The sequence below is a fragment of the Choloepus didactylus genome, chromosome 5 (genome assembly GCF_015220235.1).
Source record: "Choloepus didactylus isolate mChoDid1 chromosome 5, mChoDid1.pri, whole genome shotgun sequence".
Lineage (NCBI taxonomy): Eukaryota > Metazoa > Chordata > Mammalia > Pilosa > Megalonychidae > Choloepus > Choloepus didactylus.
Window position 1 is genome coordinate 56,319,277 of NC_051311.1, and position 17,772 is coordinate 56,337,048.

Sequence of the window (17,772 nt, forward strand, 5' to 3'; positions counted from 1 at the left end):
AAGAAAGCACTGCCTTGATAATGCGTTTAGTTAATAAATTCCCACTGTTTAAGCAAACCCATTGTATCGTATTTGCTTGAGCAGCCAAGGACACTAAAGCAGTGGGTTTTTAACAAACATGTTCTCATTTTATCTTCATTGGTTTAGCATGACCAAAAATATACTTTAATTCAGAACCTTCTGATATCTTTAACAACACAACTTTTTTCCTGCAACATGACTAGATGAAAATATTGATATTATATTTTGGCATTAAAGGGAGTTTAGCAAATTTCCATTTCAGATAGAACTCATTCATGATGAGAAAGAGACACTATTTAAATCAAAAGACTAGATAAAGACGTAGGAAGAGTGTAAAACAGGGGAAAATATATTCAATTGTAAGAAAATACATAAACAGATTACAAAACTGCTTATAAGGAAAAGATAAAAAATATTTTCTTGAACCCTGAAAAGAAGGCCAGAGTGAGGTACAGCATAGGCATATGACATTGCTTTCTATCTTGAAAGGAGTTTTCAACATGATCCACTTAGACTAAGAGACACAACACTGTAGAATTGTGACTGTTAATCTTGAATAATCTACAAATCACTGCATAACCATGAAAACATTCTAAATGCTTCCAAATTTTTGTTTCTGTATCTGTGATATATGCATATTATAAATATCTTTACAAATTGACCCAAGAAAGGGCCAGTGTTTATTTGTTAAATGTGATTCCCATTCAATTTGAAGATAATTATGAGTTCCCTTAATCTCCTCTCTGTCCTTAACAGTTTTTGTTTTGTTTTGTTTTGTACTGTTTTTCTTTAAATTCATAGCATGGTTTCTGGCTCTTTTACTATATGTGATATTCTTATTTGACTAAACTCTTTATTTTTAATATCATTCTTAAAACTTAGTGTCCATAACTGGACACGACATGCAATCTGAACAGTATAAAGTGCAATATAACCATTATTTTGGTAACAAACTAAAACAAATTTTAAAATGTTAGCTTCTTTAGAAACCACTTTATCTTGTATGTACATATTAAACTTGTGGTCAATTAAAACATAAGAACTTCTCTATATTGTGTAACATAATTGAATTAAATATTTTAAATGTAAGAAAACATATATCTGTTAAATTGTTACTATTTAGGTTTTTCTTTTTCTTTTTTTTTTTTTTGGTGCTTGTATTAGTTTACTGGCTGCTAAAACAAATGCCTATACAATAGTTTAACTTCACAAGAGGAATTTATTGGTTGACAGTTTCAAGGGCTAAAAGGCTTGCTTCCTCCCAGAGTCAGTATTTTCTGGCTGGCTGGCAATCTTTGGGGTTCCTTAATTTTTCTATCACATGGCAATGCACATGGTGGGTGCCGTCTCTTTTCTCTTCTGGGTTCTGTTGACGTCCAGATTCTAGCTGCTCCCCAGCATTCAATTTCCTTTTCATATAAGGACCTCAGTCATTTTGGATTAAGGCTTCCCTTCTTTCAGTTCAGGCACACCTTAATTAATAACATCTTGAAAGGTCCAATTTACAGATGAGTTCACACCCACAGGACCAGGGGATGGGACGTGAACATGCCTTTTATGGAAGATATGATTCAGTCCCCAACATCCATCTTCCCTGTCCTCCCTCTGTTTTAAATTTATAGGATTGACTGCATCATCTGATGGGAAAATGGTCAAAAAGTAAAAAGGGAAATTCCCTGATACATGCACCTAGTCTCAGTAATTTTGGTGAAGAATTCAAAGGAACCAGGAGAGACCATTAAAAAATGCAAAAAGAATATAGAAAAGGTAATTTAATGTCACCTAGTTGATTCTGAAAGGCAATGAGACAACTAGAACAATTTAGGACTCCACAAAATAATGTTGTAAGGCACTCAAATATTTGATAAAAATGCTAATTTTAAGTTTCTTTTGGAAACTCAACTAGCAGAATAAAACAAGAGGATATATTTTCTGCTCAGATCAAAACAATCATTTCTCTAAGTTAAAAGAATATAGAAGACATAAATACATTTTACTGAAGAAGATATACAAATGACAAATAAGCACACGAAAAGATTAAAAATCATTAGTCATTAAAGTAATTCAAATTAAAACCACAATGAGAAATCACTACACACCTATCAGAATAACTAAAATAAAAAATAGTGATTACACCAAACGCTGTTGAGGATAAGGAGAAACTGGATCACTCAGGCATTGCTGATGGGAAGGTAAAATGGTATGGCTACATTAGGAAACAGTTTGGTAGTTGCTTTTAAAACAGAAAATGCACTAATATGACCCAGCAACTGAATTCCTGGGTATTTAGCCCAGATAAATAAAAACTTAGGTTCAAACAAAAATCCATATACAGATGTTCATAATATAGTTTTATTCATTATAGCCCCAAACTGGAAACTGAAATGTCCTTCAGTGGGTGAATGGTTAAACAAACTGTGGTGCATCTATAGCACGGAATCCTACTTAGCAGTAAAAAGGAATGAAATTTTGATATTTGCAACAACTTGGATAGACCTCCAGTGAAATATGCTCAATAAAAAAGGGCAAACTCAAAAGGTTACATACTGTATTAGTTAGGGTTCTCCTTGGAAACAGAATCAATGAGAGATGTCTCTTATTATCAAATTGTAAAAGTGACTCACGCAACTGCGGGAGCACACGAGTCCAAATTCTGCAGAGCCATCAACAAGCTGTCAACTCCAAGGAAGACGTCCGACGAACTCCTTGGGAAACGAACCGACAACCTTGACGAACTCCTCAGGAAACGAACCGGCAACTTTGACGAACTCCTCAGGAAACGAACTGGCAACTTCGACGAGCTCCTCAGGAAAAGCTTCACTGAGCAGCTGATGAAGGGGTGAAGGTTCTCTAACCGCCCGGCTTATAAGCCTCCAACTGATCACCCGGACCAAATCCAGCCAATTGCATTCTCTCACTGTGGAAGCACGCCCCTTGATGAGTCATCAGTCAGCTGCAGTCAATTGATTGATGATCCGACAAACCAGCCCCGCTGGTTTATTAACCAGCCTCAAATAGCCTCACAGCAATCGTCAGGCCAGTGCCCGCTTGACCAGACAGCTAGGCCACCTAGCCAAGTTGACACATGAACCCAACCATCACAGTCCACCCCTTGTCAACTTGGCAGTTGTACACATCACCTAAAACCATATCATCATAGTCCTCGTTTCTGTAACTGGTCACGTGGCCGTAGTTCATATTTATCACAACCTTCTTCCACTACCCATTCCATGTTCCCTTTACCCTCAGCAAGCACTTCAGCTGGCCGTGGTTCTTTGCCTGGTGGGGTGACCCAAACCTTCATTCCTGAAGTTTCTTGGCCATTGGTAGTCCTGCCTGGATTGGGTTGTTGCAGTTTTCCATTGACTTGAATCACGGGGCATGGTAGTACTAAGAGACGCCCCAGGGGATCTCCTGTATGCCAGGAAAACTCTTCTTTACTTCCACTGTGTAGTTGCAGTGCTATTTCCCCTTGATAGTCAGGATCAATCACCCCAGCAAGTACAGTAATCCCCTTACTTGCCTGTTGATTCAGAGGCATAAGAAGCCCAAAGTGGCCAGGTGGCAGCCTTAACTTCCAGTTCGATGGGATTATTGTTGTGTTTCCTGGTGGAAGCACTCCTCCTTTTGGAACCAAGACCTGTAGAACAGCAGAGCTTAAACTTGCAGGGACAGGAAGCAAAAATTTCCCTAGTGGATCACTAGGAGTGATAGTTGAGTGGTGCTACTCCTGTTTCCACCCCTTGATTCCTGGACCCATGAATCCTGGCTATGGGAGAAACAGCACCATAGAGTGGACGCTGATTCAGAGCATACACAGCCTCCTGGAGAACACTGCCCCAGCCCTGCAAGGTATTGCCACCTAGTTGGCGCCGTAATTGAGTCTTCAATAGGCCATTCCACTGTTCTATCAACCCAGCTGCTTCTGGATGATGGGGAACATGGTAAGACCACAGAATTCCATGAGCATGTGCCCATCCCCTCACTTCATTTGCTGTGAAGTGGGTTCCTTGGTCCGAAGCAATGCTGTGTGGAATACCATGACAGTGGATGAGGCATTCTGTAAGTCCACGTATTGTAGTTTTGGCAGAAGCATGTCGTGCAGGGAAGGCAAACCCATATCCGGAGTATGTGTCTATTCCAGTAAGAACAAATCGCTGCCCTTTCCATGATGGAAGTGGTCCGATGTAATCAACCTGCCACCAGGTAGCAGGCTGATCACCCCGAGGAATGGTGCCATATCGGGGACTGAGTGTGGGTCTCTGCTGCTGGCAAATTGGACACTCAGCAGTGGCTGTGGCCAGGTCAGCCTTGGTGAGTGGAAGTCCATGTTGCTGAGCCCATGCATAACCTCCATCCCTACCACCATGACCACTTTGTTCATGAGCCCATTGGGCAATGACAGGAGTTGCTGGGGAAAGAGGCTGATTGGTATCCACCAAACGGGTCATTTTATCCACTTGGTTATTAAAACCTTCTTCTGCTGAAGTCACCCTCTGGTGAGCATTCACATGGGACACAAATATCTTCATGTTGTTTGCCCACTCAGAAAGGTCTATCCACATACCCCTTCCCCAGAATTCTTTGTCACCAATCTTTCAATCATGTTCCTTCCAAGTCCCTGACCATCCAGCCAAACCATTAGCAACAGCCCAGGAATCAGTATACAGACGCACCTCTGGCCAGTTCTCCTTCCAAGCAAAGTGAACAACAAGTTGCACTGCTCGAAGTTCTGCCCACTGGGAGGATTTCCCCTCACCACTGTCCTTCAGGGATATCCCAGAAAGGGGCTGCAGTGCTGCAGCTGTCCACTTTCGGGTGGTACCTGCATATCGTGCAGAACCATCTGTAAACCAGGCCCGAGTCTTCTCTTCCTCAGTCAACTGATTGTAAGGAACTCCCCAAGATGCCATAGCTGTGGGCTGGGAAAGAGAAGGTAAGGTGGAAGGAGTGGGGGCCATGGGCATTTGGGCCACTTCCTCATGTAACTTACTTGTACCTTCAGGACCTGCTCGAGCTCTATCTCGTATATACCATTTCCATTTTATGATGGAGTGCTGCTGTGCACGCCCAACTTTATGGCTTGGTGGGTCAGATAACACCCAGCTCATGATAGGTAACTCAGGTCTCATGGTAACTTGGTGGCCCATGGTTGAGCGTTCTGTCTCTACTAAGGCCCAGTAGCAGGCCAACAGTTGTTTCCCAAATGGAGAGTAGTTATCTGCAGAGGATGGTAAAGCTTTACTCCAAAATCCTAAGGGCCTGCGTTGTGATTCTCCTATAGCAGCCTGCCAAAGGCTCCAAACAGCATCTCTATTTGCCACTGACACTTCCAGCACCATTGGATCAGCTGGATCATATGGTCCAAGCGGCAGAGCAGCTTGCACAGCAGCCTGGACCTGTTGCAGAGCCTCATCTTGCTCCGGTCCCCACTCAAAACTAGAAGCTTTTCTAGTCACTCGGTAAATGGGCCGGAGTAGCACACCTAAATGAGGAATATGTTGTCTCCAAAACCCAAAGAGGCCAACTAAGCGTTGTGCCTCTTTTTTGGTTGTAGGAGGGGCCAGATGCAGCAGCTTATCCTTCACTTTAGAAGGAATATCTTGACAGGCCCCACACCACTGGACACCTAGAAATTTTACTGAGGTGGAAGGCCCCTGTATTTTTGTTGGATTTATCTCCCATCCTCTGCCACGCAAATACCTTACCAACAAATCTAGAGTAGTTGCTACTTCTTGCTCACTAGGTCCAATCAACATGATATCATCAATATAATGGACCAGTGTGATGTCTTGTGGGAGGGAGAAATGATCAAGATCCCTGTGGACAATATTATGACATAGGGCTGGAGAGTTGATATAACCCTGAGGTAGCACGGTGAATGTAAACTGCTGGCCTTGCCAGCTAAATGCAAACTGTTTCTGGTGGTCCTTGCTGACAGCAATTGAGAAAAAAGCATTTGCCAGATCAATAGCTGCATACCAGGTACCAGGGGATGTGTTGATTTGCTCAAGCAATGATACCACATCTGGGACAGCAGCTGCAATTGGAGTCACCACCTGGTTAAGCTTACGATAATCCACAGTCATCCTCCAAGACCCATCTGTTTTCTGCACAGGCCAAATAGGAGAGTTGAATGGGGATGTGGTGGGAATCACCACCCCTGCATCCTTCAAGTCCTTAAGAGTGGCATTAATCTCTGCAATCCCTCCAGGAATCCGGTATTGCTTCTGGTTCACTACTTTGCTAGGCAGGGGCAGCTCTAGTGGCTTCCACTTGGCCTTTCCCACCATAATAGCCCTCACTCCAGGAGTCAGGGAACCAATGTGAGGATTCTGCCAGTTGCTGAGTATGTCTATTCCAATTATGCATTCTGGCACTGGGGAAATAACCACAGAATGGGTCCGGGGACCCACTGGACCCACTGTGAGACGGACCTGGGCTAAAACTCCATTAATCATCTGACCTCCATAAGCCCCAACTCTGACTGGTGGACCAGAGTGACGTTTTGGGTCTCCGGGAATCAATGTCACTTCTGACCCAGTGTCTAATAATCCACAAAATATCTGATCATTTCCTTTTCCCCAATGCACAGTAACCCTGGTAAAAGGCCGTAGGTCCCCCTGGGGAAGTCTGGGAGGAAGATTAACAGTATAAATTTTTGGCAGTGTGACAGGATCCTTCTCCAAGGGTACTCGGCCTTCCCTTCATTCAAGAGGCTCTGGATCTGTAAACTGTCTCAAGTCTGGGAATTGATTAAGGGGCCGTGACTCTCTGTTTTTGTAATTCAAGGGAGATTTTTGTTCACGTGGCCTAGAATTCTTCTGCTTATATAGTTCAAATAAGAATTTAGTCGATTGCCCATCTATTTTACTACTTGGTACTCCATGATCCACTAGCCAACGCCATAAGTCTCTGCGAGTCATATTATTTTGATTGCTGCTTTGAGCCTGTTTTCCATTATGGTAGCCCTGTCCACCTTGTCTGTGGCGATAAACTGCAGCCACTTGGCTTCTGCTGACTCGGGACCCGATTATCCCCATTGTGTTTAAGGATTCCAGTTCAGTGACAGCAGTTCCTACAGTAATATCTGACCTACAGAGAAGGGTGACTACAGAGCTCTTCAGGGATGATGGAGCTAGTTTCACAAATTTATTCCTTACAGTCCTGGTAAAAGGTGTGTCCTCTGGACATTCCAGGGCTGTGTGAGCAGGTTTTCCATGATAAATCCACTCTAACATTCCAATGTCTCTAAGCCTTTGAATCCCCTCCTCCACATTATACCAGGGCAGTTCTGGCATTTCAACCTCTGGTAATGCTGGCCACCTTTTGATCCATGTTTCGGCCAGCCACCCAAACAAACTGTTAACACCCTTTCTAACCCCTCGAGCTACAACACTGAATGCAGAATCTCTGCTTAGTGGGCCCATATCAGTAAATTCAGCCTGATCCAACCTTATATTCCTTCCACCATTATCCCACACTCTCAATATCCATTCCCACACATATTCCCCTGGTTTCTGTCTGTATAAGTTGGAAAACTCATACAGTTCTTTTGGAGTATAGCGTACTTCCTCATGGGTCACACTTTGTACCTCACCCTTTGGGGCTTGTTGGGACTTGAGCCTAGTTATAGGTCTTGAAGCAAAAACTGGTGGTGGGGGTGGGTCATAAAAAGAGTTAGAATTATCTCTCAAGCCATTCACCTCAGGGCACTCTGTTGCATTTTCATCTCTTAAAACAGGATTAATCTCTCCAGACAAAAGAGTGAGGGCTGCTTCCTCAGGGGAGGTGATTACAAGATTAGCAGGCATTGAAGGGTTAATCTCCTTAGGTGGGAGTTGAGTGGCAGGCTCCTTAGGGCAGACTGGAGGCAGAGAAGCTGTTTCCCCAGGACAGCCCTCTACAGGTAAATCTAACAATGACCCAGCAGAATCCAGGGTTCCAATGTCCTCACTGTCATTATTATCAATCCATATGTCCCCATCCCAAGTTTCCGGGTCCCATTCTTTTCCAATCAATGCCTTTACTTTAACAGCAGACACCCTGAGAGGTCGAGATTTTAGTTTACGCTGTAAATGTGCTACTCGCACAATAAGAGACTGCGTCTGATTTTCAGAAACCTCCAGTCTGAGGGCACAGGAAATAAGATTTTCTTTCAGGGCACAGATGGAACCCTTTACATCTGTCATACGGCATTCAAGTTTTGAATTTGAAGCCTTTTGCTCATCCCTTTCTCTTACAACTGTATCCAAAGTATCTAAGAGCAGCCAGCCAACATCATTATACCTCTTAATACTGCAAAACTCCGTGAAAGTGTCAAAAACGCTGTCACCCAGAGCCTCGCTTCATACTAGAGCACAATTAGGAGAATCAAATGGTGCTATTTTGCGTATTTCCTTTGCCAACTCCTGCCATGGACTGTTAGTACCCTCTTGATTATTGGAAATAGAGTCATTAGTGCCTCTGAATCTAATCAGAGTAGAAAACAAATTGTAAAAGCCCATTTTAAGATTCCGTTTCTCAAGAACCACTCTCGGTACCAAGTTGTATTAGTTAGGGTTCTCCTGGGAAACAGAATCAATGACAGATGTCTCTTATTATCAAATTGTAAAAGTGACTCACGCAACTGCGGGAGCGCACGAGTCCAAATTCTGCAGAGCCGTCAACAAGCTGTCAACTCCAAGGAAGACGTCCAACGAACTCCTCGGGAAACGAACCGACAACTTTGACGAACTCCTCAGGAAACGAACCGGCAACTTTGACGAACTCCTCAGGAAACGAACCGACAACTTTGACGAACTCCTCAGGAAATGAACTGGCAACTTCGACGAGCTCCCCAGGAAAAGCTTCACTGAGCAGCTGAAGAAGAGGTGAAGGTTCTCTAACCGTCCGGCTTATAAGCCTCCAACTGATCACCCGGACCAAATCCAGCCAATTGCATTCTCTCACTGTGGAAGCACACCCCTTGATGAGTCATCAGTCAGCTGCAGTCAATTGACTGATGATCCGAGAAACCAGCCCGTTGGTTTATTAACCAGCCTCAAATAGCCTCACAGCAATCGTCAGGCCAGTGCCCGCTTGACCAGACAGCTAGGCCACCTAGCCAAGTTGACACATGAACCCAACCATCACACATACTATAAGATCCTATATAATGAATCCCTCTGGTTTCATTGATTTCTCTATTGTTTTTCTCTATGTTTCATGAAGTTCCACTCTAATATTTATTATTTCCTTCCTTCTTACCTTAACTTAGTTTGCTCTTCTTTTCTCTAGAATCTTAAGGTGGAAGGTTATGTTATTGATTTGAGATTTTTCCACTTTATAAATGTCAGCATTTCCATCTATAAATTTCCTTCTAAGGACTGCTTTAGCTGCACCTTATAGTTTTGATATGTTGTGTCTTCATATTCATCCATATCAGAATATTTTCTATTTTCCCTTGTGATTTTTTTCTTTGAGCTGTTGGTTTTTTAGGGACATGTTAATTCTTACATATTTGTGAGTGTCCCAAATTTATTTCTCTTACTGATATCTAACTTTATTCCATTTTGGTTAGAGAACATACTCTTTACTATTTAAATCCTTTTAGATTTATTGGGATTTGTTGTACCTGGTGTAGTATATGGTCTCCCCTGGAGAACGTTCCATATGTATTTGAGAAGAATGTGTATTCTGCTGTTATTGGGTGTTGCACATGTCTGCTATATCTAGTTGGTTTATAGTGTTAAGTCTTCTATTTCTTGTGATCTTGAGCCTAGTTCTATCCATTATTAACAGTGGGGTGTTGAATTCTCCGACTATTTTGTTGAATTGTCTATTTCTCCCTTCTTTTCTGACAGTTTTAGCTTCATGTCTTTAGGTGCCCCGTTTTAAGGTGTATGTATGTTTATAATTGTTATATCTTCCTGAAGGATTGTCCTTTTTGTTATTTATAATTTCCCTCCTTAGCTCTAGTATCTTTTTGTTGTTTCAAAAGCTATTTTGTCTGAAATTAGTATAGCTACTCCAGCTTCTCTGTGGTTGCCATTGCATGATTAATCTTTTTCTAACCTTTTAGTTTCAATTTGTATCTCTGAATCTAAAATGTATCTCCTGTAGACAGCATATAATTGGACGTTGTTTTTTGTTGTTGTTGTTTGTTTGTTTGTTTTTGTAATCCAGTCTGACAATCTCTGCCTTTTGATTAGGTTGTTTAAGCCATGCAAATTTATTTTTAATATTGGTATAGTTGGATTTAGCCTGCCATTTTATTTTTTGTTCTGTATGGCTCATGTTTTTTTTTCTTCCTCTATTTCTCCTTTACTGCTTTATTTTGCATTAAGTGAATATTTTCTCATATAGCATAATGGTGTTTTCACTATGTATTTTGAGTTTCCTTACTGGTTGCTCTAGGGCTTACCATATATATCTTGACTTACCAGAGGCAGCTTCAATTTTATGTTGACTTAATTCAGTGAAATATAAAATTGTTACTCTTTTATAGTTTTCAGTCCATCCCCTTTTGTGAAATTATTGTTAAAAATATATCATATTACATCTAAAAATATTACAAACTCAACAATGCATAGTTATAATTACATTATGCAATTTTATGACTTTTAAAGAAACTGAGAGAAGAAAGGAGAACAAGTATTTACATATAGAGTTTGTTCTATTAGCCTTCTTATTCATCATTTTGGTTCATTTGTTCCTGTGGATTTGAGTTACTATCTGTAGTCATTTCCTTAGCCCAATATAGCTTTGCTCCCACCCACCTCCTTTGTGCCAGGATTGGAAAATATATATAAGTCCAGCAACATATTATATACATACTATTTCAATCAACTGCTTTTAAAATAAGAGAAGAAATGATAAGAAATATGCATTTATATTATCTTTTATAATTAAATAATTACTTTTACTGGTGCTCTTTGTTTTGTGTGTGGTTTTTTTTTTTTTTTTTGCGTGTGTGTGTGTATATGTGAATTATCATCTGGGATCACTTGCTTTTAGCATGCAGAACTTCCTTTAGTATTTCTTGTAACTTTTGGTAGCTACAAGTTTTCTGTTTTTCTTTATCTGGGAATGTCTTTATTTTGCCTTCATTTTTGAAAGATCACTTTGCTGGATATAGGATTCTTGGTTGACAGTTTCCTTCTTTGGGCTTTGAATATATTATCTCACTGATTTTTGGCCTTCATTGTTTCTGATGAGGAGTCAAATGGTAATCATATTGGGGTTCTCTTGTGCGGCAAGTCATTTTTACTTTACTACTTTGAAGATTTTTCCCTTGCTTTTGGCTTTCAGCCTTTTTACTATGATGTGTCTGTTTGTGGATATCTTTGTATTTATCCTATTTGGAGTTACTTGAGCTTGCTAGATGTATAGATTAATGTCTTTCAATCAATTTGAGAAAGTTTTCTACCTTTATTTCTTCTAATATTTTATCTGCTTCTTCTTCTCTTTCCTCTCCTTTTGGTACTCCCATTACACATATGTTGGTGTGCTTAACGGTGTTCCACATTTCTCTGTGATTTTGTTAATTTTTCTTTATTCTGTTTTTCTCTGTTCTTCAGACTGCAAAATCTCTATCAATCTATATTCAAGTTTACTAATTCTTTCTTCTCCCACTTCAAATCTATCTTTGAGCCCCTCTAGTGAATTTTTCATCTTGGTGGTTGTACTTTTCAACTCCAGAATTTCCATTTGGTTCTTTTTCATACTTTCTACCTTTAGTGATATTTCCTATTTGATGCAATATTGTCATAATATCTTCCTTCATTTCTTTAATCATGGTTTTCTTTAGTTCTTTAAGCATATTTATAATGGCTACATTGAAGTCTTTGTTTAAATCTGGCATCTGGTCACTCTGACAGGCAGTCTCTTTTGTTCTGGTGTATGGGTCATACTGTCCCATTTCTTTGCATGTGTCATAATTTTTTGTTGCAAACTGGAAATATAGTTAAGATATTGTATGTAGCAACTCTGGTTACTGCCCCACTTGCTTATTTATTTAGTGACTTGGCTGGATTATTTTATTGAAGTCTATCTCCCTACCCCCATACAGTATTAAGCCTCTGATGTACTCCTCAGAGGGTATTGCCTTGGGTATGCCCATAGTCACCCTGGAATGACAGTGATCTGTGAAGAACTCTCTTTGACTGTCTCTTTCCCATACCACATCCAGCTGTTAAGTTCTACTGATTGCAGGCTCATTTCTGTACTGTTTTAAACAATGCACCAGAGCATAAATTGCTCTAAAGAATAATCCAATCAAATTCACCCTCCTTTGAAGGTACATTCCTGGGAATAGTGTTTGAAACTTTTTCTGACTCCAGGAATGTTTCTTCCAGCTTTCTCTTTCCTCAGTTCTCTCTAGCAACCTAGTCAGCCTACAGTTTAGTTGGTATCTCCAAGGAAACTACCAAGCTCCTCCTCTTTGCCTTTCACTACAACTTCCACTAATATTGAGAGCACTCTTAAGCTTGAAGCTCACCACACTATGTTGGGAAGAGATTAGGAAGTATCTGTTATTTAGCCTGCTTCTCCCCAGGCAAAATCTCTGAGCCAGGTGACAATGGCACTCTTCTCTCTGAGTGACACCACTCTTTGACTGACACTCCTCTCTAAGTGAGGAGCTGAGCACTATGTAGAGGGAGAAGTCTCGGGTCTTCTCAGTTTACTTACCCCAGCTTGGATCACCACCTTATATACAGGAATAAGGCAGATCAGGGCCAAGTACTCTCCACAGCACCACGCCCAAAGTAGAGTCTCCATTCCATGAGTGGAATCTGGGAAGAAGAATGGAGCTTCCAGCTCTTAGCTGTTTCCAACTGGAATTTAACCTCAGCAATAGGTAGCTGATAGTAGGATAAGAAATACTTATATCCTGCCCTGACCCTCTTTTTAACCCTACTCCCAACCCTTCAATCTTCCTGGGACAGAGAGCTGGGGGAGAGGGAGCTCTGTATTCTTGGCTGCACCAGGCTCGAGTTAATTTTCTGTTTCTCTGAGCTGGGATCGGGAAGAGAGGTAACAGTTTTGGTTCAAACACTACAGACTCTCACTGTTCTTACCAAATGTTAGTAGATTTTCTTGAATAGAGGTTTCCTCATTTTATGTATGCCCTTAACATTATTTCCAGAAATTTTAAGTGGTTGGGCTTTTATTTTATTTTAAATAAATTTTTCACCAGGTTTGTTGCATAGCAGGTGTGCAGAGCTCCACATGTTGTCATGGTAGAAGTCCATCTCACAGTACCATCTATTTTTTACCTTTATTTTCCCATTTGATTTTTCTTTGTTTTAATTTGTTTCTTCATAGTACCCTGGGTATATCTTTGTAAGCTTCCTGAAACTTTTTGGAATAAGGTTAAGTGTTTTAGATTCCTGGCTGCTAAAACAGAGATACAGGAGTTAGAGTAATCAATGGGAATTTATTAGTTCATGGTTTTGAGGGTACAAGAAGTAAAAAATCAAGGTGTCATCAAGGCAATGATTTCTCCCAGAAGACTGTGGCATTCTGGGGCTGGCTGTCAGTGATCCTTGGTTCTTGGCTTTTTTGTAAGATGGCAATGTACATCTTACATAGGGACCTATTTTGGTTTCTCTGGGTTCTGTCGACTTCCAGATTCTTCCAGTGGCTTTCTCTATTTGTGTCTGAATTACATTCTGCTTATAAAGAACTCCAGTAATAGGATTAAGACCCATCCTGATACAGTTGGGCCACACCTTAACTGAAGTAACCTCATCAAAAGGTCCTATTTACAATGAGTTCACACACATAGGAATGGATTATGATTTTTTTTATTAGAGAAGTTGTAGGTTTACACAACAATCATGCATAAAATACAGGATTCCTATATACCACTCATCATTAACAACACCTTGCACTGGTGTGGGACATTTGTTACAATTGATAATAGCACATTTTTATGATTGTACTATTAAATAAAGTCCAAGGATTAACTTAAGGTCATTGTTTGTGTAGTATAGTTCCATAGATTTTAAAAATATTTATATATATATACATACAAACACAATCTAACATTATATATATATATATATGTATATACAATCTAATATTTCCCCTTTTAATCATATTCAGATATATATTCCAGGGCTGTTAAATGCATTCACAACACTGGGCCAACATCACCACAATCCATTACCTAAACATTCCCATCATTCCAAATAGGAACTCTGTATAATTTAAGCCCTAACTTCCCATTCCCTATCCCTACCCTGACCCCTGATAACCTATATTTTAGATTCTTACCCTATGAGTTTGCTTAATCTAAGTGTTTCAAAACCATGAGATCAGACAATATTTGTTCCTCTTTGGCTTATTTAACTCAACATGATGTCATCAAGGCTCATCCATGTTATTGTATGTATCAAGACTTCATTTTTATGGATGAATAGTATTCCACTGTATGCATATATCATATTGTATTTATCCATTAATCAGTTGATGGACACATGGGTTGCTTCCATCTTTTGTCAACTGTGAATAATGTTGCTAAGAACATAGGTGTGCAAATATCTGTTTAAGTCCCTGCTTTCAATTATTTTGGGTATATACTTAGTAGTGGGATTTCTGGGTCATATGGTAGTTCTATACTTAGCTTTCTGAAGAACAGCCAAACTGTCTTCCATAGCAGTTGCACCATTTTACACTACCACCAGCATGAATGAATGTTATTTCTCCACATTGTCTGCAACACTTGTTTGCTTCCATTTTTTAAAAAATATCAGCCATCTAATGGGTGTGAAATGATATCTCATTGTGGTTTTGATTTGCATTTCCCTGATGCTAATGATACTGCACATCTTTTCATATGCTTTACGGCCATTTGCATATCCTCTTTGGAGAGATGTCTATTGAAGTCATTTGCCAATTTTTAAAATTGAGTTGTTTGTCTTTTGTTAAGTTGAAGGATGTCTTTATATATTATGGATATTAAACCTTTATCTGATGTCTGGTTTCCAAATATTTTCTCTCATTGTATAGGTTGCCATCTTACTCTAATGTTAAAGTCCTTTGAGGTGCAAAGGTTTTTAATTTTGATGAAGTCTCATTTATCTATTTTATCTTTTGTTGCTTGTGTTTTGGGTGCAAAGTCTAAGAAGCCATTGCCTAACACAGGTCCTGAAGGTGCTTCCCTGTTTTCTTCTAGGAGTGTGATAGTTCTATTTATGTCTTTGATCCATTTTGAGTTGCTTTTTGTATATGGTGTGAGGTAGGGGTCACTTTATTTCTCTCCTTCTGCTTCTCCTTCTCCTTCTCCTTCTTCTTTGCAAAAGGAGATCCAGTTTTTCCAGCACCATTTGTTGAAGAGACTATTCTTGCCCAATTGAGTGGTCTTTGCCAACTGGTTGCAAATCAGTTGGCCATAAATGTGAGAGTTGATTTCTGAGCTTTCAATTCGATTCCATTGATGCATATGCCTGTCCTTATGCCATTTACATGCTGTTTTGATTACTGTGGCTTTGTAATAAGTTTTAAGACTGGGAAGTGTGAGTCCTCTAACTTCATTCTTCTTTTTCAACATAGCTTTAGCTGTTCGGGGCTCCTTACACTTCCATGTAAATATGATGATTGGCTTTTCCATTTCTTCAAATTAGGCTGTTGGAATTTGATTGGGATTGCATTCACTCTATAAATTGCTTTGGGTAGTATTAGCAAGTTAACAATATTTACTTTTCCAATCCATGACCAGGGAATACCATTCAATTTATTTAGGTCTCCTTTGATTTCTTTCAGCAACATTTTGTAGTTTACTGTGTACAAGTCCTTCACATCCTTGGTTAGATGTATTCCCAGATATTTGATTCATTTAGCTACTATTGGCAATGGAATTCTTTCTTGATTTCTTATTCTGATAGTTCATTGCTTCTGTATAGAAATACTACTAATTTTGGAGTGTTGACCTTGTATCCTGACACTCTGCTGAATTCATTTATTAGCTCTAGGAGGTTTGTTGTGGATTTTTCAGGATTTTCTGTTTAAAGGATCACATCATCTGCAAATGGGAAAATTTTACTTCTTTCCTTCTAATTTGGATGCCTTTTATTTCTTTTTCTTGCCTAATTGTTCTGAGAAGAACTTCCAGTATGATGTAGAATAACAGTGGTGACAGTGGGCATCCTCGTCTTGTTCCTGATCTTAGAAAGAAAGCTTTCAGTCTTTCACCATCAAGTAGAATGTTCACTGTAGGCCTTTCATAAATGCCCTTTATCATGTTGAGGAGGTTTCCTTTATTCCTAGTCTTCTAATTGTTTAGATCAACAAAAGGTGCTGTATTTTGTCAAGTGCCTTTTCTGCATCAGTTGAGAGGATCACCTGGTTTTGTTCCTTCATTCTGTCAAGGTGGTGTTTTACGTTAATCAATTTTCTTGTGTTGAACTAACCTTGCATACCAGGAATAAAACCTACTTGATCATGATATATAACTCTTTCAATCTGCTGTTGGATTTCGTCTGCTAGTATTTTGTTGAGGATTTTTGCATCTATATTCGTAAGAAATATGGATCTGTGGTTTCTTTTCTTGTGGTAGCTTTATCCAGCTTTGGTATGAGGGTGATGCTGACTTCATAGAATGAGTTAGGGAGTGTTCCTGACTCTTCAATTCTTTGAAAGAGTTTAAGCAGAAGTGGATTAAATCTTCTTGCTTGTAATGTTTGGTAGAATTCCCTGTGAAGCCATCTGGTCCTGGGGTTTTCTTTCTTGGGAGGTTTTGGATTACTGATTCAATCTCTTTTCTAGTAATTGGTTTGTGAGATCTGTTTCTTCTTGAGTCAGTGTAGATAGTTTGTGTTTCTAGGAATTTGTCCATTTCATATAGGTTATCTAATTTATTGGTGTACAGTGTTCATGGCATCCTCTTATATTCCTTTTTATTTCAGCTGGGCTGGTAATAATGTCCCCCTTTTCATTTCTGATTTTAGGTATTTGTATCTTCTTTCCTCTTTTTCAATCTAGTTAAAGATTTGTTGATTTTATTGATCTTTTCATAGAACCAACTTTTGTTTTGTTGATTCTATATATTCTTGCTATTTCATTCATCTCTATCTCAGCTCTAAGCTTTGTTATTTCCTTCCTTCTGCTCACCTTGGTTTTAGTTTCCTCTTCTTTTGCTAGTTTTTTCAGTTTGGGAGTCAGGTCTTTGATTTGAGGACTTCTTTTTATGTATGCCTTCTCAGCACTGTCTTTGCTGCACCTCAAAAGTATGGAATGTTGTTTCGTTTTCATTCACCTCAAGATATTTCCTGATTTTGCCTCTGATTTCTTCCATAACTCATTGGTTGTTTAAGAGTATGTTGCTTAATTTTGGCATATTTATGGATTTTCCATTTCTCCCTTTCATATTGATCTCTAGCTTCATTCCATTGTGGCTGGAGAATATGCTTTGTATGATTTCAATATTTTTGAATTTATTGAGACTTGTTTTGTGACCCAACATATTGTCTCTCCTGGAGAATGATTTATGTGCACTAGAGAAGATTGTGTATTCCGTTTTCATTGGGTGTCCTGTTCTATATATGTCTGTTAGGTCTAGTTGGTTTAGTGTATCATTCAAGTCCTGTACTTCCTTATTGATACTCTGAATAGATGTTCCATTCATGGTGTATTAAAGTCTTCTACTATTAATGTAGAATCGTCAATTTCTCCCTTCAATTTGTCAGTATTTGCTTCTATATTTTGGGGTTCTGCTGATAGGTGCATATATATTTATAATTGTTACATCTTCCTGCTGAATTCTCC

At 39.5% G+C, this 17,772-nt stretch overlaps 1 protein-coding gene across 1 annotated transcript in view; it reads right to left on the bottom strand.

Annotated features, from left to right (window-relative positions):
• The window catches only part of LOC119535304 (cytosolic carboxypeptidase 3-like), an 87,507-nt gene extending 74,722 nt beyond the window's left edge, over window positions 1-12,785 (bottom strand). The window contains exon 1 of the mRNA XM_037837740.1: window positions 12,694-12,785. Coding sequence (XP_037693668.1) covers window positions 12,694-12,783 — 90 coding nt within the window. The 5' untranslated portion in view covers window positions 12,784-12,785. The remainder of the gene's footprint in view (window positions 1-12,693) is intronic.
• Window positions 12,786-17,772: the final 4,987 nt, after the last annotated feature.